The sequence below is a fragment of the Empidonax traillii genome, unplaced genomic scaffold (assembly GCF_003031625.1).
Source record: "Empidonax traillii isolate 1590-97213 ecotype Southwest subspecies unplaced genomic scaffold, ASM303162v1 scaffold1649:size159791, whole genome shotgun sequence".
Lineage (NCBI taxonomy): Eukaryota > Metazoa > Chordata > Aves > Passeriformes > Tyrannidae > Empidonax > Empidonax traillii.
Window position 1 is genome coordinate 118,979 of NW_020956842.1, and position 19,919 is coordinate 138,897.

The 19,919-nt window shown below is 47.9% G+C and overlaps 2 protein-coding genes across 2 annotated transcripts in view; both read left to right on the forward strand.

Annotated features, from left to right (window-relative positions):
- The window catches only part of GPR179 (G protein-coupled receptor 179), a 32,553-nt gene extending 30,691 nt beyond the window's left edge, over window positions 1-1,862 (forward strand). Inside the window, exon 16 of the mRNA XM_027908185.1 lies at window positions 1,697-1,862. The gene's annotated coding sequence lies outside the window, so the exon portion shown is untranslated. The remainder of the gene's footprint in view (window positions 1-1,696) is intronic.
- The window catches only part of LOC114070654 (puromycin-sensitive aminopeptidase), a 51,218-nt gene that overhangs the window by 21,174 nt on the left and 10,125 nt on the right, over window positions 1-19,919 (forward strand). The window contains exons 3-12 of the mRNA XM_027908182.1: window positions 4,126-4,217; window positions 11,292-11,369; window positions 12,280-12,401; window positions 13,242-13,349; window positions 14,123-14,323; window positions 15,446-15,542; window positions 15,648-15,681; window positions 17,035-17,149; window positions 18,809-18,973; window positions 19,631-19,735. Coding sequence (XP_027763983.1) covers window positions 4,160-4,217; window positions 11,292-11,369; window positions 12,280-12,401; window positions 13,242-13,349; window positions 14,123-14,323; window positions 15,446-15,542; window positions 15,648-15,681; window positions 17,035-17,149; window positions 18,809-18,973; window positions 19,631-19,735 — 1,083 coding nt within the window. The 5' untranslated portion in view covers window positions 4,126-4,159. The remainder of the gene's footprint in view (window positions 1-4,125; window positions 4,218-11,291; window positions 11,370-12,279; window positions 12,402-13,241; window positions 13,350-14,122; window positions 14,324-15,445; window positions 15,543-15,647; window positions 15,682-17,034; window positions 17,150-18,808; window positions 18,974-19,630; window positions 19,736-19,919) is intronic.

Below are 19,919 nucleotides of genomic sequence, written 5' to 3' on the forward strand. Positions count from 1 at the left end.
CCCCCCCCCCCCCCCCAGAAGGGCTCTTCCAGCCCTGTAATTCCTAAGGCTGGGAGGCTGCAGTGCTCACGTACAAAGGGATTGACTTGGCTGTGTGAATTTGACACCTCTACACCACGTGTGAGAGCCACACAGGGGCTGGATGCTTTTTGGAATGAGGGGAATTTTTTCCAGCGGGCCAATCAGTCCCGGCGTTGCTCATTTTACCCCTTGGCTCCCAGAAATTTGCTGGAGATGCAGATTAATAAATCCCTTCTCTCAGGTTTGAATTCTTGAACAGATAACGCCCTAGAACACAACCGAGGTAATTTTAGTGGTCTATTTTTAGAGAGTAAATTGCTAAAAACACACACGCTTGTTACAATGCTGCTTTTAGAAAAGGGCTGTGTGAGAAGATTTGAATTATCTGTCATATTTATGGCTCTGGAGAATTAGTTTTGGCTGTGGGAGGTCTCTCTGGATGTACCTCATCCTGTGTTTCAGGTAGGCTGGCATTCCACTGTAGCCATTCAAGTCCTTGTTCCTGATGTCCCAAGAAGGTTTTTCCATCAAACCCTTTTCCTACCTGGATGAAACTCTTCGAGTCCTGTTTGGCAGAGCCAAAGAATCAACATTTTTAGCTCTTCTGCCATCAAATGATGTTACCTTGGAAAACTTCAAGGGGGGAACTTCAGCTGTTACCTCCTGTTGGGTGGGATTTTCCTTCCCTGTGGTGTCTCTTGTCTGGCTGACCTCAACAACTATTGGAATTCTGATTAATTTACTAGAGTTTCATCGAAAGCCAGAGGTTTATATTCCTTTATTTCAGATATCTCCCTTGGTTCATCTGATTTTTCAGTGTCAGCCCTGTGCAGAACTGCTCGTTGTGGGCATTTGGATCTTGCTCTTGCCTTGATTAACCTCTCCTTGCTGAAGAGCACTCTGATTATACTCCAGAGCAAGGTGAAGCAGGGTGACAGTCCCACATGTTCACCTGGCTAATTGCTTATTCCTTATGCAGAAAGATCCTTTTTTTTTTTTTTTTTTTTTTTTTTTTTTTTTTTTTTTTTTTTTTTTTTTTTTTTTTTTTTTTTGCCCCTTGATACGATTTCATCCACGAAAATCCCTCCACGGGCAGAATATCTGTCTGGAATGTGCCCTTAGCAGGAATGGGCAGAAAAGCAGTTTTGAGGCATCACTTCCAGCAAAACCCACGGACTCATTTCCAGGCTGTCCCTGGTGTCTGCAGTCGTTAAAGCTGGAGGTTCTTGTGACATCAGATGGTCATAAGTTAAGTATGTTGGGCGGGTTCTGGTCCTGTTTTTGTTCTCGCAGGTGTGTCTGTACTTCAGGGCTTTAGTGGATCAGAGGGAGGAGGCTCGTGCTGGAGCCTGTGTGGCAACAGGAGAACTCATTTTCCCCTTTGGACTAAATCCTGGGAGCCTCAGAAGGTGCTGGGCACCCCACTGTCGGAATTCCTGCCTGCACCATGGGTTTCACACGTGGCTTTTTGGGAGGTGGAGGATAAACGTGGGTTTTTTTAGCCTGCTGGTTCCTTTGGTCCCTTTCAGTGTTTCCTGGTTGTTGCACTCGTGTAAAACTGGCTTGATATTGGTAGGAAGTTAGAAAAAAAAAAAAAATCTAAAAAGAGGTGATTTTTCTTTCCAAGGAGCCCCTGAATTGCCTCTGCTTAAACCTAAACTTTCTTATTTTGCAGGCACAATGCTCCACTGAAAGTTGTGTCCTCGGAAGAGGCTGTTTTTTAAAGATCAAGCCTATTGTTAAACTCACATTGTCTGCAATTTGGACAGCTCTTAATGCATCTTGAACTCTGAATCCAGAGAGATTTGGATTTATAGATTGAATAAAGGTCTCTAGACATTCATAAAAAGCTTTTCTCATTCTGATTTTTCTGTGTTTTAGAGGACCTTGAAAAACCCCAAACCCTAACGTTGTGATAAAAACTGTTGGGCTCCGATTCTGCGCTCGAGGGAGCGTTGCAGTTGTTCAGTTTTGTGGGCAAAGAGTTGGAAAAAAAAAAGAAGATTTCAGGTTATAAATCTTTGCTAGAAGCATCAAATCTACTCTCTGTCACCTGAGCTGTTGCAGTTGCTCATTTTGTGCTTTGCGTTCAGAACCAGGTTGGGTTCATTTGGTTTAATTCCATAAAGAGGCAACGTGACCCCACTGCAGGGCTTGGAATGATGCACTAATAATTACACCTTTAAACCTTTATTTAGGAAATCAAACAATTCCATGGCTGGGAATGAGCCAGAGGGGTTTCCTTCAGGAGCAAGGTTGATGTCTGAGGTTAGAAAGGAGCTCCTGGTCAGGTTGGTGTGTGGGGCTGGATCTCCCTGGAAGAGCCGGTGGGAGCCCTTTGCCTCACAGATGGATGTGGGAACACCTATTAAGTTACACATTTAAATTTCTTAAGCCTCCTTATCAGTGACTAGACTGGAATCTGGTTTTTATGTCCCAGGTGACTAAGGGGCCGTTCCTGGGCAGAGCAGCTCCGCACGGAATATCTGCTTCCGGCTCCTCCTCGCCCAGATCCCGGGCCCTGATGGCAGAGGGAGAAGTGTCTGCCTCACCTGGGCCACCTGAGCCTTTTATTGGGGCTGTACCTGCCCCAGAGCAGTTTCCATGGGGATGCCAGCAGGGTGAGCTGGGCTGGGCACACGGAGCACTTCCACATGGGCAGAGCAGCTCCCACTGCCAGGAGAATCCTGGAGTGCTTTGGGCTGGAAGGGACCTTTGGGACCATCCAGTTCCACGCAGGAACACCCTCCACTAGATCAGCTTGCTCCAAGCCCTGTCCAACCTGGCCTTGGACTCTCCCAGGGATGGGGCAGCCACAGCTTCTCTGTGCAAACTGTGCCAGGGCCTCCCCACCCTCCCAGGGAAGGATTTCTTCCCAGTATCCCATCTAACCCTGCCCTCTGGCAGTGGGAAGCCATTCCCCCTTGTCCTGTCACTCCAGACCCTCGTAAATAGTCTCTCTCCCCCTTTCCTGTAAGTTCCTTTCAGGTCCTGCAAGGCCACAGTCAGGTAGGTCTTCCCAAAACTTCTCTTCTCCAGGCTGAACAATCCCAATTTTCCCAGCCTTTCCTCCCAGCAGAGCTGCTCCATCCCTCTGGATGTTGCCTCCCTTGGATTTACTCAAGTCTCCCCTGGATTCACTCCATGTCCCTGCTGTGCTGGGACCCCAGAGCTGGGGGCAGTTCCAGTTGGTTCCTGCCCTGTTCAGACACGGATACCTGGAATGATGGATCCGGGTGTTAATGGGCATTGTAAGGTTGTAACAGTGAAGGAAAAGAAAAGGTTTGAAGTCCTTGTGCTCTGAGGAACCGACTTCCTTCCAGGGTAGGAAGCAGTTTCTTCGTGCCCATGTTAAATCTGGTTGGCTGTTACAGGAATTTTTACTCCTTTATTTAAAGAACTGCTCGAAATCATATCCAGGACTATCAGGCTCCCCAACTCCATCCACTGTGATCATTCTAGTGGTTTCAGCCATCAGTTTCTAAATAATTCCCACTTTAACTCCCAAATATTTTACCCCTTTGTAATTAATTCATATTTAATTTGAATTCCTCTGCATTCAAACAGAAAGCTGGCACAGCCCCACAGTTTATTCCTACGCCGGGAGCTGGCACTTGGTAAATAAAGCAGAGCGTGTGGAGCCAAGAGCTGGCAGAAGGGAAGCTCGCAGGAAAACGGGAAGGAGAATCTCCTGGCAGATGTTTTTAACCTCGGAAGTGCTCACAGTGTCGAGCACCCACAGAGGTTGTGTTTCTGCTCATCTCCCACCCCAGGGTTTTGCTCTGGTCTCCCACAGATCATCTCCAGAGGAGGCTGACGGGCTCTCCATCCATTATTTTATTGCTCTTGGACTCCCAGGCGTGTACAAGGGCTCTATTGTCAGGCTCTCAGACCCGTTTTCACCCGGCAGTTGGTTCTCTTCAATAATCCACAGCGTGATAAGTAGGCCTGGCGTGGCTGAACGCGGATCGGGCGCGCGCGTCCCCTCCCGGCTCAGCGCTCCCAACCACCAAACCCCACCTCCTGGAGGCCTTCTGGAGATGGGTGGGAGGGGGGGGACGCCTTCCTCGGGGAACTCTTCTTCCTGCTGCTCACGGAATTTCTCTTCCAGGTGAAAAATGCAACCAACCAAATCGTGATGAACTGCGCCGACATCGACATCATCACGGCTTCCTACGCACCGGAAGGGGACGAAGGTAGGGACGAGGATCCGTTCCCGGCGTTCCGGGAGCTGCTGCCAGCAGCCCTGATTCCCTAATTACATAACGTTTGATAAGCTCAGAATTCCTTATCTCGCTTCCACGCTCGCTTTCCCCGCTGCCATTTGCGGGGTGGTAGAGAAGTTCCCTCAGACCTCCACGAAGCCTCAATGGGAGACACCCCTGCAGGAGCTGGGGAGATGCACTGGGAGCTGTGTTTGTCAGAAAGTGTAAACCTTCGGCAGTATTTATTAAACAAAGTGTTCCCATGGTGGGGAACGAGCCAGGGACGTTTGTTCTGCTCCGCTGTGCCTGAGGGTTGTGGGCAAAGGACGTTGGGCTGGTTTGACACTATTATTTATCTTTATATTAGGTGTGTAAGAATGTGATCTGTACCTGTGGATTTGGGAATATTGACAGTAGATGATGCCCTGCACTAGGAAATATCCATGGGGAAGGGTTTGGAAAGTACAGGAGACACTTAATTGTCACTTAGCAGGACGTAGGACAACAGGGAAAAAGGTGGTTGTGTGGAGGAGACAAGGATTGGGATCCAGCCCAGTGGGAGGCTGGAAGTTCCTGGGGAAATGGAAGCAGCAGTGCCTGTGGTAACACTCAGGTGTAGTCCTTGACTTCCCCAATTATATTTTGAGGAGTTCAGCCAGCACAGAAAGGGTTTGGGCAGTTGAAGCACGAAATGAAGGAGGTGTGCAAAATAAGCTCCGTGAAACAGTGATGTTCTAACAGGGATCAAAGCCTTCCTGTTTTTTTTTTCCTGGAGCATTTGCTTTTTCAAGCCCAGTAGCTCTTTGGTCCAGTGGTTTCTGAAGCCCTCCAGAGAACAAAGGGCTCTGCAGAGCTTCCCTTTCCACAGGGAAAATGTCCCTTTCCACAAGGAAAACTCCACAATGATGTCACGGAGCACTTTGTTGTGGTTTACCAAGGCTGTGGATTAGTGGGATGATCTTGATGATGGAGAGCAGGAAGGTGTTCCTTTGGCTGGGTTCAAAGTTTATGCAAGCTGGAGAGAAGGGCTGTGTTTGGGCACTTAAAGAAGAAAAGAAACATGGATTTCTGGGGTGGATTTTGTAGGGATAATTCCAGTTCTGTTGCAGTGATGTTATCCCATGGCTGATGGGTTTGGACGTGGCAAGTGGCCAGGTTGGACAGGGCTTGGAGCAACACCTGGTCCATGGGTGGGCTTTAAGGTCCCTTCCACCCCAGACCACCCTGGGATTCTAAGGGGAGTATGCACAGCAAGTCTTTGCATTTAGATGGGTTCTTCTCCTGTTATTTTTGAGGTAATATCAGAGCAGCCAGAGGGCTGTTTGGGTGCAGCAGGGCTGAGGAAATGGCCCGAGGAAGCAGCGCTGGAGGAGGGTGTGTTTGGAAAAGCCGAGCTCAGCGCAGGAAGTGCCGCCACAGCCAGAGGGAAGGCAATGACTGAGGAGCCTGGAGCTGGGCCACCCCATTCCCACAGGGAGAGCCTGGAGAGCTGTTCCCTACGTGCTCCAGGTTGTTCCCTGGCTCTCCAGTGCCTTTCACACAGAGCTGGTTGGGAGCAGGGTGTTGCCAAGGTCTCCTGGAGCTGTTCCTCATCCTGAGGAACGAGGACATAACCAGTGGTAGTAAGAGCAGAGCACAGGCCCAAACAGAGACTTAAACCAAAGGGTGCTGGAATCGAGTTTGTTTGGCTTAAATTCCTTCATTCTGTGGTGTTTTTCTTTTTTTTGGATAACCCCCAGGACACCCAGGAGTTTGAGTGCAGCTCTCTGGCCCTCTCAAGCCGTGGTACCATAAGTGCTCCAGGTGTAGCTTTGCTGCAGGGTCACTGTAATTCTCCTCAGGCTTCACGGGGTTAAAACCTGGCCCTGGGGTTGGGAAGGTGCCAAGCAGTGCAATGGCTTGGGAAGGAAAACTGCATGGAATTGGCTCAGTGTTCGCTGGCACCTGTTGATAGAGCTCGAGTCAGTCTCACTAATGCTCCTATTGTGCCCAGCTTTGGGGTGGTAATTGTATAACTGCTCTCAAAAACCCAGGGTGAAATGTAGTCCAGGGAAGCCACAGGAATATCAACCCCTTCCTTGGGATTGGATCCCTTTTAGGTGAGCCTGCTGCCAGCTGCCTGGAGAGTGTGTGTGGAAAGGAGGGAGAAGTTTGGAGGGGTCCTCTCATTTAAAGCTCTTCTTTAAATCTCCTTTAAAATTCTTCTCTGGTGGAGAATTGTTACCTCTTGGTTCTGTGTCTCAGTGGGGGAGAATTTGTCTCAGCCTTGTCTGCAGTGTGAGAAAAGATAAAAGATAATCAGTCAGTTATCTCCTTTCAAGTGTGGTTCTGTCCCAAAAAGCAGCTGTGGGAGAAAGATCCCTGTCCTTTGTTTCAGGAGGTGATCCGTTGATTTTTGTGCAGAGCAGTTGGTTACTTTCCTAGTAATTCTTACTAATCCCGAGTGGGCTCCTTGCCCCCTTGTTCACCTTTCAAAGATGGATACAGCAGAGGGTAGGACTTGGCCTTTGGAATTTTAATGCAGATTTGCAGGGAAATCAGATTATTGCCCAATATTTGTCGGGAAGCCGAGGGAGGATCTGCAGCTTTAAAGTCAGACTAAAGAATTTTGCTGCGTAATCCCCCATCGAGCGACAGCGAGTGGCAGACCAGGGAGGGGATTGATTACTCAGGACTTGGGAGCAGAAAAAATCCTGTTTCATCATCAAACTGGTGCAGGGATTTGCTAAGTGGGGGTTGTGGATTTGCTCTGAGTGTGCCAGGAATTCTGTAATGGAACAAAGCTGCTCCAAACACCGAGTTTTCCGTTGCTGGAGCCGCTCCTCCCACTGATTCTAAGGAGTCATTGGGATTGGCTTGGTTTTTCATGTTTGTGTTTTTTTTTTTTTTCCAAAAGCTGTTTTTTAGCATTTCTGGTGCATCTCTGGCTTTTAGGTGTGCACGTGCTGCACTGCCTGTGGCCAGATGGCTGGCTTGGCTCGGCTGAATGAGGAACTGCAGAGACATTCCCAAGCAAGTTGAGTTTGAAGGGATTGAGTTTCAGACTCGCTGAATGCGAAGGAGTTGGAGCTTCCTGTGAGTCTCTCCCTTCAGGCAGCTGTGAAATTGTGATGGAGGGAGTGAGTTTGGTTGTCTTTGGCTTGGAATCCCCTCAGGTTCTGGGAGGGGGGGATCTAAAGCAGCTTTTTGGTTTTAGAGGTGCTTGGAAGGGGAGCAGTTGGCAGCTCCACGTAGGAAATCGCAGGCAGCAGGGGTGATGTTTGTTTAGCAGGAATAATAACCCAAAGTACAACTTTGGGTTGTACTTCAACCTTTAAGAGGCTTTAAGGCCAGAACTCATTATTTTGGCCTTTCCCTTCCCACTGCAGGGTGCTGGTTACACCAGAGCTGGTGTTTAAAAAACCCCCAAAACCAGCAGTACTCAGGGAGAGCTGAGCAATGGTGTGTCTGAGCTGTGCCTGTCCTCTCTCCCTCCCCTCCCCTGGCGTTCCTGCTGGCCCTGCTGAGCAGCCAAGTGGATCAGGAAACTGCCCCTACGAGGGGAGCACCAAGAGGCAGCTCGCAGGCAGATCACCTTCCTGCTCCCTGGGAGTGAATTCCAGTGGAAGGAAGGGAATGGGAATGTGAACTCCCACCTGGGGCCAGGTGGCAAACCCGACTGCAGTTGCTGCCTGGTGCAGTCTGGAGTTGTTTAAAGCAGTGGTGAGTGTTTGTTTGTTGTAGGAAAATCTCCCCTTCATCCCTTTTTTCCCTGGAGAGCACTCAATGCAGGTTTTTAAGGAGGGCTGAGCTACCTTGGCCTGGGAACGTCTGATGCACGGGAATATTCCTGAACGTTTTAGGATTTTACAGTTTGAATCTCATGGAAAGGGCGTGGAAGCATTAGAGTTCTGGGAATTGCAGGACAGGGAATGCTGGGTCAGCACAGGGATGGTTTGAGCGAGTGGTTTAATTTGCAAGAGAGAAGCCAGAGTGCTCCCAGCCCCTGCAGCTGCCCTGGCAGTGCAGGTTCATTAAAGCCACCACACCTTAACTGCCTGGGACTCCTCCATGCCATGGATCGAGGGCCACTTGAAAAAATTCCATCTCTTGTCTTGGCCTGGAGTCCAGATCTGACTTTGGTTGAAGCCCTTGGCTGGGAGCCACGTGTGGAAGTGGCAGAGCACAGGAATGGGGATCATTAATCCAGGGGTCCCCCTGGTTACTGTGCAGCTGCAGGGAGTGCTCTGTGGCAGGCCTGTCATTTATTCCAAAAGCTGGTGTAGAGTTTGAAGTGCAGTGCTCCAAGTTCTGGGATGCAATTTTTTAGACTCTTTTAAATTTTTTAATCCCCCCCCCAAAAAAAAAAACAACAACCATGGAGCAGCAGCTTTTGATTTTCTCATGCAGCTCAGCCCAGACTGTGTACTAATGTGCTAGTGATTAACTTGCAACCTTGCAGTGCCAAACTCTCCAAAGCTTGTAGGCTGCCAAAACTGGGCTGTTCTCTTCAGGAGCTTTTGTATTCCACTGGTAGGAATTCACACAGCCCTTTGCTGCAATCACATCTTTGTTAGAAGCAGTCCTCTTAAACTCGAACAAAAAGTATTGTTGATGGTTTTCCATGGTTCTTTTGCTCTGGATTAAATTATTGGCACTGGGTAGTCAGTTTAAACAACAACAACAAAAAAAATGCAGCTTTGAATCTTTCATTTATGTTCTGTTGCTTTGGGATTTGATATTGGAGGAGCTGCTTGGAGTTAGAAAACCCTGAAGGTCTTCATCTTCTGACCGTGCTGATGTTCAGCTCTGTCCTTCCTGGTGCAGGTTAAAAAGCTCATAAAGCAGCGGATCTGCAAATTCAAACACACTTCAGAGCACTTCACATTTGGGAGAGGAGGAGGGGGAAACTTGATATCCATTGTCAACCTTTGGCAGAAGCTGCACATAACACACATTCCTCTGCACTCCTCAGTTTCAGGAGGCTGGAACTCTGCTCCTGAAGCCCTGCTGGTGTTTGTCTCCGGGATCAGATCGTTGTAAAAAGATAAAAAAAAAAATGTTTATGGTTTGCTGTGGTCCTTTCAAAATCCACGGGGAGGGGGAAGTGTTGCTGCATTCCTGAGCTGATCCTTATCCAGCCTCTCTCAGGTGTTCACTCACCCTCTGACCACAACCTGCAGCTTGTCCAGCAGCAGCAGGATCCCTCCAGGCTGACAGCTTCCCAGCAGGAACCCAGCCAGCCCTTCCCTCTGACCCAGGGCACCCACGTGCTGCTGCAGAACAACAGGTTTGTTGTCTGGTGGACTCGGGGTCAAAATTCCTGGGATCTGAAGGATGGAGTCAGCAACCGCCAGCTCCTCTCTGCTGCTGTTAATTCAGATTAACACCTTGTCCATCAGGACTGTTCTCCTGAAAATCTTCCTCCAGCTCTTATTTGCTGCCTCGGTACCCCCAGAGTGAGAAGAGGAAAAGGCAGACCCATCTTTGTGGTGCTCTTTTCCCACTGCTCGCTGGCAGTTGGGTGTCCTCGGCCTGGATTCTGCTTTCAGTGCTCCATCTCATCCCTCTTTATGGTTGATTTTCAAGATCTTGGAACTCCTCAGCGCGGATCAGGAGTCTGAAGTTCTTCTGCCTGGCCCTGGGAAGGATTGTTTTCCCCTGCATTTGTTCCTGCACTGTGTTTTCTGCAGCTCTTTCTGTGTGGTTTGAGCCTTTCCGTGTCCTGCAGCCCAGCGCGGCGGTTGGCTCAGATTAAACCCTGAGCAGAGCTCTGTGAAACCTGTACTTAAGGCTAATTCATTCATGCAGTTCCTGCACTGATGTGCTCTGTGAGCAGGGGGTTCAGGCTGAAATCACACTTGAAATTTTAGAACAATAAAAGCAGGTTTCCAGTTCCTTTTGTCGCTCGTGGAGCAGCTCGGCTGAACACCCTGGAGTGTGCTGAGGCTGAAACCCAACACCTGGATGCTTGCAGTGATACCTGAGTGTGGAAAACAAGTCCTTTTGTGGCTGAAATTGCTGTTGCAAAGCAGCTTTGTCCTTCAGGAAGTCGGTTGAGTGGCAAGTTTTCCTTTTAGGAGGAAAAGTGGAGGATGGTGCTGCAGAAACCATTTCTCACTTGCTTTGGAGCAGATTTAAGGTTCTTAAAGATAATTTCTCCAGGGTTTTTGCAGTGGTTGAATGACACAGGGAGCAGAACTTGCACAGTGAGGTCCTGTGGAGCTGTTCCAGGGTTTTTTTTGGCTGAAGGATCATAGGTCCACATCATGTCGGAGGCAGCAAGTGGGGCCTGAAGTAGGAAGGAGGAAACAACTCCAGGTGCTCTCTCCTGGCTCTGAGGAGCTTCAGGACACTTTGATTCCTGAGGAGATTCCCTCCCCCTGTGTCTCCAGCTTGGCCTCATAGTTTGGATGTTTGCATCCACAAATAGTTCCAGTGCTGTGTAAATACCAAACTGCTTCATTTTCGGGGGGACTTGGGATACCTTTGCTGAGCAGGACAGCAACTCCAAGGTGGGCTCTGCTTCTCAAGCCCCTTTTTAAATAAAACCAACACCGTGTTTTTCTCTGTGGTTAAATCCAAGGACCCCCCCCCCACCACCTCCTGCTGTGGAGATTAATGTGCTTTTCAAAGTGAGAGCCACAAATTGGGTAAATAAATCCTAAGCATCTTGTTTGGGATAATTATTAAGAGTCCTGCTGCACTGATGGAAGTGTTTAATATTGAGGGGAATTTTGGTGCACTAGTTCACCATTTGTCAGGATTGTGGCAGCTGTTCCCAGCATTCCTGGTGTCCAGATACTGCTCTTACTGCAGGTTTATCATTTATCAGCTCAGCTTTCATTCCTGGGCTTGGCAGAAGCTTTCCCTGCCCTGGAATTCTGAGCATGAGGGTGTTCCTTTGCTTCCTCACATTGAATTATGGATTATTCAGAATCTCTCTTGATTTGTTCAGTAGCTGCAGCATGTTGGGTTCAGCTGATTCAGTGAATTTTAAATGTTTTATTATTCTAATCTAAATGTTCCTGAGTACAAAACCCTCTCTGGGGCTCCCTCTGACCAAGGAAATGTTTTCTGTTCCAGAGGTTCACGCCACGGGGTTCAACTACCAAAACGAGGATGAAAAGGTTACTCTCTCCTTTCCCAGTACCCTGCAGAAAGGTAGGAGCTATTCCCCTGCTTCCTGCTGCCATCAGCCTTGCCTTTGAGGGGTTTGCACTTGGAAAAGCTGGAGTGGGACACCTCTGCCCTCCCTGAGGGTCCCGAGGGTGGGTGTGGGGTCTGCCCACCACAGGTCACTTGGGGAGCCTCTGCACTGGGAGATGTCATGTCACTGATGGTGATGTTTGCTTCCAGCACCTGGGGTGGCTCTGATTATTTCCCTGCTCTTGGGAGGCAGGAGCTGTTCCTGTTATTCCTCCTGAGCTCCTGGAAGCAGGATTTTCCTCACTGTTGTTTCTTCTGAAACTGCTGCAGCTCCTCGCTCTGAGGAGCCCGTGGGTTGAAACAGCTCCCCAGTTTAAATAAAGCAGTTTTATTTCATCTGGAGAAATGCAAATAGGAAATTCTGGGATGATCAAGCAGGAATGTTTGGTTCTATGGGATCTTGGCTGCTGCTCTGGGCAGGCTCAGGTTTCCCCTTTTGCACTGAGACATCAAGGGCAGAACAAATCCTGAGACTAATTGACTTATGAGCTTGAGCACTGCCACAGCCCCATCCTGGCTTTGTAGTGGATTCCACAGGATGCCATTATTACTTACATCCTATATTTGTGCCAACTTTAAAGTGAGGATTAGAGGATCAGACTTTGGGAATGGCTTAAGGTTGGTCTCTCCTGGTTGTGCTTTGTGTTTAGAAGTTGGGAATGAGCCCTGCAGCAGCCTCTGGTCAATCCTAAAAACCTGTGGAGAGCCTGGCTTGGCTTTTGTGGAGTTTGTTTGGGGTCAGTGGAGGGTTTGTGGGAGGCACAGAGGGGATGGAGAGGAGCTGAAGGGGCCTGGAGGTCCAGACCAAATCCATGCTCTGTTTGGCACAATCAAGTACCAACAACCCCCTCTGTTTGTGTTGCAGGGACAGGGACACTAAAGATAGACTTTGTAGGGGAGCTGAATGATAAAATGAAAGGTTTTTACCGGAGTAAATACACCACCCCCACCGGAGACACCCGCTACGCTGCTGTCACTCAGTTCGAGGTACGGCCTGCACTGCTGCTTTTCAGTAGGATTTATGCTTGGCAGAGGCAAAGACAGTTTTTTTTCCCCATCTTCATCTCTCCCCTCTGGCTGAATTTCAAAAACCCCTGTGGTTTGTTTTACTTCTTGCTCCCGGTGTGGGTAACACTAAAAATCAACCTCCGCACTGTGGCCTCCAGGTCAGGAAATTCGGGATGATTCCCCCGGGCAGGGATGGTGCTGGTGTGGGATGCATCCTGTACATGCAGCGTTCAGGAGCAGCTCGTGGCTCAGACGTGCTCAGCTGCCTCTGTCAAACCTTCTTTTGTGGGGCACTTCAGTCCCCCCTTAGCAGGACTCTGTGCCCCGATCTCGGTGCCTCCCTGCCACCCCAAACGCCCGCCACGGCCCATCCCTGTTACATAAACCCAGGCCAAAATGATCCCACATTGCCCCTGCACACTCCTCTGCTGCTTATTAAAACCAGGCAGTGCCCCCCTGCCACAGCAGAGCGTTTGGGGAGCGGCTGGGGGGAGTGTAAATAGGTGGTCGTGTGTGCAGGGCCTGTGAACGCCTGGGTGCCCTCGGAGCTTTCACATGACTGAGCTTTGCTCCTCTCATGACTCTGCTAAATTTTCCTCAGACTGTACAATTCCATCAGAGCACAGAGGCCTTTTCAGCTGCTTTTATTTTTTCAAGCCGAGGGTGAAATAAGAATAAAATGCTCTAATGCGGAGGTCAGGAGTGTCAGTGAGGAGACCACACCGTGATTCACCCACTTCTCGCTGTAAAATAAGCTGAATTTGTGTGTTTTGCTGCCACAATCTCCCGTGATTTATTCATTTAATGCTCTCTTTTCAGGCTACTGATGCTCGCAGAGCTTTCCCTTGCTGGGATGAACCTGCAATTAAGGCAACATTTGATATTTCTTTGGTGGTTCCTAAAGACAGAGTAGCTTTGTCAAATATGGTGAGTCCTTGATGTGCAAATAAACAGTGTTTTAAATAAAGCTGTGATAGCACCAGCTGCTTGATCGATAATTAATAACGTGTCCTGGTGACAGAGTTAGGAATACAGGCTGCCTTGCTATTGCTAGGGAGCAATAAATGCAGAGAGCTTTGAAACAAGGTGATAATTGGTGTCAGATGCACAAAACCCGAACAGGTTGGACAACCCTGGTGGTTTTAAAAAAAAAGAAAAAAAAAAGTATTTATAATATGTGTGAAATATATATAAAATAATATATCTAAATAATATATATAATAAATAATAAATCTTGGCATATGTCAGGCCACGTGCTGGTTGATGAAGAGTGACTGGGGAAAAGCCCTTTGTGTGTTACCCAGAAGCACTCGAGATAAATCAGTGAGTTTTCTGCTCTGCAGAGTTTCTGTCCAGAACTGGGGTAAAATGTGGAAGCAGAAGTACCTCTGTCACAAAATGGGCATTTTTAGCGTGCTGCCTGCACATACTTTTAGATGATGGTGCTGGAAAAAAGTCAATTTAAAAATAGACCTTTTTTTTTTTTTTTTTTTTTTTTTTAACTAACATTGAGAGTTACCTGTAAAGTCTGGGCTGGCCTTGACCACAGGGTTTCTGTTTCAAGCCAAGGTTTGTGTTTCAGTAAAAGCTGGAGCCGCCCTGGGATGGGAGCGGCGCTGCTTTTGAAGGACAGACGCTTTGGGAATCAGGGGATATAACTTACATATAACCCCTATTTACAATACACAATATCTCCCCAGAACGTGGTGGACAGGAAGCCCTACCCGGACGACGAGAACCTGGTGGAGGTGAAGTTCGCCAGGACCCCCGTGATGTCCACGTACCTCGTGGCCTTCGTGGTGGGCGAGTACGACTTCGTGGAGGCGCGGTCGCAGGACGGCGTCCTGGTGCGGGTCTACACGCCCGTGGGCAAGGCCGAGCAAGGAAAGTTTGCGCTGGAGGTAAATGAGCTCTCGGGGGTCCTGCAGGGATCCCTGGACGTGCCTCTCCTCTGGTCTGTCAGCCGAATCCCCGGGGTTTGTGGGTGGTTTTTCGGTGGCTCGAAGAGGCTGAGCTCCGCGTTAACCAGGATCTCAGCTGTGGGCACGCCGGGGTCTGCAGTGACCAGAACACGGGGCTTGAGTCGCTTCTGATTTGCTGTGATGGCTTGAAGAGATTGAGAGACTGAGCTTGATATTAAACAGAATTTCAGCTGTGGACCAATGTCTGTCATGACCACAACTCAGGTTTGAACTCGGTTGTGATTTGCTTTAGTGACTCAAAAAGCCTGAACTCGATATTAAACAGAATTTCAGCTGTGGGCAAATCATTGTCTGTAGTCACCAAAACACAGGTTTTGGCTCAGTTCTGGTTTGCTTTAATGTCTTGAAGAGATTGAGCTTGATATTAAACAGAATTTCAGCTGTGGGCGAACCAACATCTACAGTCACCAAAACAAGGGTTTTTAACTCAGTTGTGATTTGCTTTAATGACTCAAAAAGCTTGAACTCGATATTAAACAGAATTTCAGCTGTGGGCAAATCATTGTCTGTAGTCACCAAAACATAGGTTTTATTCAGTTCTGATTTGCTTTAATGGCTCAAAGGGAAGGAGTTTGATGTTAACCAGAATTTCAGCTGTGGACAAACCAACAGTTACAGTCACCAAAACATGAGGTTTAACTCAGTTCTGATTTGCTGTGGTGGCTCAAAAACACTGAGCTTGCTATTGAAGAGGATTTCAATTGTGCACTAAACCAGTGCCTCTAATGACCAGAACACATGGTTTAACTCAACTGATTTAGTTCTGACTTGCTGATTCTCTGATGAAGTCCTGGCTTGAAGTTCTGATGAAGTTCTGATGAGGTTCTGGTTCTCTGATGTCGACTTGGGCCCGAAGATGATGAGAAGTCCTGGAGGGTGGCAACAGCCTGGGAGAAAACAGGGATGGGGAGTCTTCCAAACCATTGTGCTCTGGGAGCTGGGAGTGGGGCTTCTGGAAGAAATCTTTGTGCTGCTTTCAGAAATTCTCAAGTTTCCCCAAGTTCCAAGTTAACAGGACATTTCTCCTCTTATTTCTTACAGGTTGCTGCTAAAACTCTGCCTTTTTATAAGGACTACTTCAATGTTCCTTACCCTCTTCCTAAAATTGATCTCATAGCTATTGCAGACTTTGCTGCTGGTAAAGTAACTCACTTTATTGATGAACTGTATTTAATTTGAATTTTAAACGTTTAGGAAGAGGTGTGTATCAATATCAATAAACCTTTGTATTTATTTTATAAAGGTGCCATGGAGAACTGGGGCCTTGTTACTTATAGGTATGCTGTTAAAATACTGTCTTTCCCCCTCTTTGTTCACTAATTCTTGGAATAACTGGATTAGTTTTAGGGAGCTGTAATTACTGGGTGTCATCCCAAATGAGACAAGAGCAAATACCTTCAATCCTTGCTTACCTTTGGGTAATTTTGGTGGCACTGAACAGCTTAGGAAGGCAAAAACCAGCTCTTGCAGGTGCTGTCCAAGGGTGTGAGGTTTTTGAGTGTCTGGCAGCACTGCCTGTTTCTGCAGGAAAACTTTCCTGGCCCCTTTTTTTCCCCCCCTGTAAAACTCACTTGACACAGCTGGGAGAGTTTCTTATTTTACTTTGGTAAATTTAACAAGCAGAGAGTAACCGTGTGGAGAGGAGCAAATCAAAAATATTAACTTGCCTTCCTTTTCAGTTGGATTTTTTTAAATTTTTTTTTCCCTCCTTCTGAACAAGCTTTTGTTCTCTGGCTTGATATTATTCCATTTTCTGTGCTCGCTGTCACGACCATTTCCCTGCATTTTGAAACAACCTGAAAGCTTTGGACCTGAAATCCTGAAATAGTTTCAATTCCTTCTGCTCAGCTTTTGATTTGGCCTGAAAAATCCACACGGAAATTCGAGCCCAGGTTTCAGATCCGTTTGTCTTCTCATTGCATTTCTGATGAAATCTGATATTTTGCTCCCTGTGAAGAAAAAAAAAGACAAAACGTGTTATTTATCCTGGATGAGGGGAATTTTTGGAAGCTTTTCTTGAAGGTGCTGTTAATTTTCCCCCCCTCTTATGCTGAGTTTGGGTTGGCTCTGTCCCTCTGGGAGGCACCAGCTGAGGTGTTTTCCCTGGAATTACAGCATTCCAGGGGTTTTTAACAGAGCCCCCAAGCCCTGCCGGTGGCAGGGGGGGTGCCAGGGGAAGGTTTGTGCCTGGTTCAGGGAGCACAAGTGGAGAACCTTGTGTGAGCCATCTTGGAAGAGCCAGAATTCCTTTGGGAATGAGGGAGGAGGCAGGGAGGGCTGTGCAGCCCTCCTGCAGCTGAGGGTTCTTAGATTATGTAGGTGAGCTGGCTGATAAATAAAGGATGAACTTTTTACTCCTGCCTGGCTTTTTCCACTTGTCTTCTTGCATGCCATAAGGAATTCCTGCTCCAAAGCATTCCAAGAGCTGTGGAACTTCCCAAATGTCTACACTGAAGTAGCTTTTGGGGTGGTTTTTTTGGTGGTTTTTTTTGGTGTTTTTTTAAAATTTTTTTTCCAGTTGTGCTGATCACTTTTTAGCTTATTTAGGTGATTTAACCTACTCTTGACTGTGTTCTTCCCCCTGGGCTCGTCCCACCCCTTGCTCAGTTGCCTCTCTCTCTCCTCCACAGGGAGACAGCTCTGCTCATCGACCCCAAAAACTCCTGCTCTTCATCTCGCCAGTGGGTGGCTCTGGTTGTGGGCCATGAACTCGCTCACCAGTGGTTTGGAAACCTTGTGACCATGGTATGTGCTTTGTTACCCCTTTATTCCTAAATTCCCAGGTCTTTTTGCGGCGTTCCGGTGTTTTCCTCCCAGCTCTGGAGCTGAAGAGTTGCTCAGGAGTAACTCCTGTGGAATTCCTTGGGATAAATCTGGAGCCAGTGCCTGAAGGGTTTGGAATTTACCTCATTTTTGTGGGGATGAAACCACAAGGGAGGCAGCAGGAGTGAAAATCTGGAAAGAAATTCCATTTACTGCTAAAAACATTTATTGCTTCAGTTCCCTCTGGGAATGGGACCTGACATTCCTTTTTCCAAATCCCTGCAGACAGATTCTCCAATCCAGATATTTCACAGGCTCTGAAGTTCTTTGTGTTGTAAGAAATTAGTGTTGGGTGAAAAAAATTCGGGGTTTGGAGCCCTAAATCTTCACTGTTTAAACTGTGAGTGGATAGGGGGGGGGAACAGTGTTAAATATGAATTTTAGTAGTTATTTTAATATTCATTAAAAAGCAGAGTTTGGGAGACTTCTCCAGGCCCATTCCTGGTTGGGGCAGCTTCCATGTGAGAGCAGCACAGTGTTTGCAGGGAAAAGCAGAGCTGAGATGATGTATTTTTAGCTTTTAGTGGAGCTGAACAGCTGGAAGCAGGGAGAGCCAGCATCCTGTGACACACTGGGGGATGCCAGCAAATGCTCACACTCCATTACTGACCACAAACCTGTCGAGAGCTGGGGGCAAAAAGGCTGAGAAAGGTCCCAAAACCCTCTAAAATTTACATTAAATCAGCTCTTTCTTTTCCTTTCCAAGCTCTAGCTCTCCCAAAGTTTTCTGTAAGAGCTTTCTCCTGCTGGTTATTAACATCTTCTCTCCTGTGATGCAGCCCTGAAATAGGAAAAGACATTCCAGTGTTAGTTCATTCCATGAAAAATCAGCTTTCCCTCCTCTCTAATGAGGGGCCCGGAGCAGAAATCCTCAGCAGCATCTCTGCTTTGCTTTGCCACTTCTGGCCAGCACAATATCCCAGGTTTTTTCTGATGAATAAGAAGAATTCCAGGTGTGCTGGAGCCATGGAAAAGGGTGTTTCCTTCCTCAGTATCCGCAGCCTTTTTCCTTACCTTCCCTACTTCACTCAGATATGAACTATTAATATGAAATGTTGATATTCAAGTGGAAGGCAGAATTTTAAAATGTCACTGTCCCATTCTTACCCTAAAAAAAAACACCCCACAAATCCCACTTTTGGCTGGGCAGGAACAACTTTTGGAACTGTTCACCAGCCTTCAGGTTTTCCATGATTTAGAATATTTCTTGAGGTTTTTCTCCTTTATGTAAGGGGGAAAAAAAACCCAGACTAGCTGAGTGTGCCCCAGTTTGGGGCAGGGACCCTGCTGTGTCCCCTCAGCTGTGCTGCCTCCTGACCCTGCAGCTCCAGGCTGTTCCATGGCTCTGCTCTGACCTCTAGGCCAGGCTCTGGGAATTTCTCCTCCATGCAGAGTCCCTAAATCCCAGTGGGAAGGCAGCTGTTGGGTGCTGGTGGCTCCTCTTGCCCCGATGGTTCTTTGGAGGTGAATTTGTGCTCACAAGCGACGCCTCTCGCCGAGTTAAACCCGCAAACTTCGTTTTATTTTGCTGCAAACTGATCGCTTCTCAATGGGATTCTGGCCTTCCTTTCGCCCTCCCAGGAATGGTGGACCCACCTGTGGCTGAATGAGGGCTTTGCCTCGTGGATTGAGTACCTGTGTGTGGATCACTGCTTCCCAGAGTACGACATCTGGACCCAGTTCGTGTCTGCTGACTACACACGGGCCCAGGAGCTCGATGCCTTAGACAACAGCCACCCCATTGAAGTGAGTCCTGCTTCCTCCCTCCCTCCCTCCCTCTTTTTTATTAGCCTCTTTTATTTTTTATTTCTGTGGGCAAGACTTTTCCTGGTAATTAAAAAGGGAACTTTGTAGTCATTCCTGCCACAGAGGGAACTCTGGAGTTGTGGTTACACTGGAGGGAGGTGGTTTCCTCTCCTTCCCTTCTCCTTTCCTTCTCCTTCTACTGCACAAAGAAAACTCCCTTCTAATTCCTAGAGATCAAGTGTTCTGTTGGCACAAGAAGTGTTTGATGCAGTAAATGTTGGGAAATGATCTTGCTTTGTGCAGCAGGTCATTTTAGAGTGATTTTACACCCCATGTTGTGTTCACTGTCCCTGGACTGAACAATTTCCGCTGGTTTTATGGCTTTGGGGTAAGTGTTGAACCAAAGGGTTGGAAGAAGAACCCCAAGTCTATTAGGTTCAACACCAAAACCTGACTTAAAGTGTGTTTAACTTTTCAGCCCAGCCATATCTAGGTCAGTTTAATTACCTGGGTGCAGAGATCCACCGAGGCGATCCTGTGCTGGATGTGCACGTGCCTTCCTTGGGAGAAAAGCCACCTCCCAGACACCACAGCAAGCAGAATTCAGCGTTTTGGCAGCTGCAGTCCCTCTCATGAGAGTTCTCCTGTCCCCCACAGGTCAGTGTGGGCCACCCCTCCGAGGTGGATGAAATCTTTGATGCCATTTCCTACAGCAAGGGAGCCTCTGTGATCCGGATGCTGCACGACTACATCGGGGACGAGGTAAAGGGGGCTGGGCTGGAAGAGCCACCTGGGTGGGGATCTCTTTTTGCAGTTTAAAAATGCTGTGTTTTAACAGCAACAACAACATTTTGAATCTGGGCATTCTGTGTTTTGAAAAATCCTCCCGGTTTGTTTGAATTAACCCATGAGAAATGAGATAAGGGGGGGGCTGTGGAAGGAACTG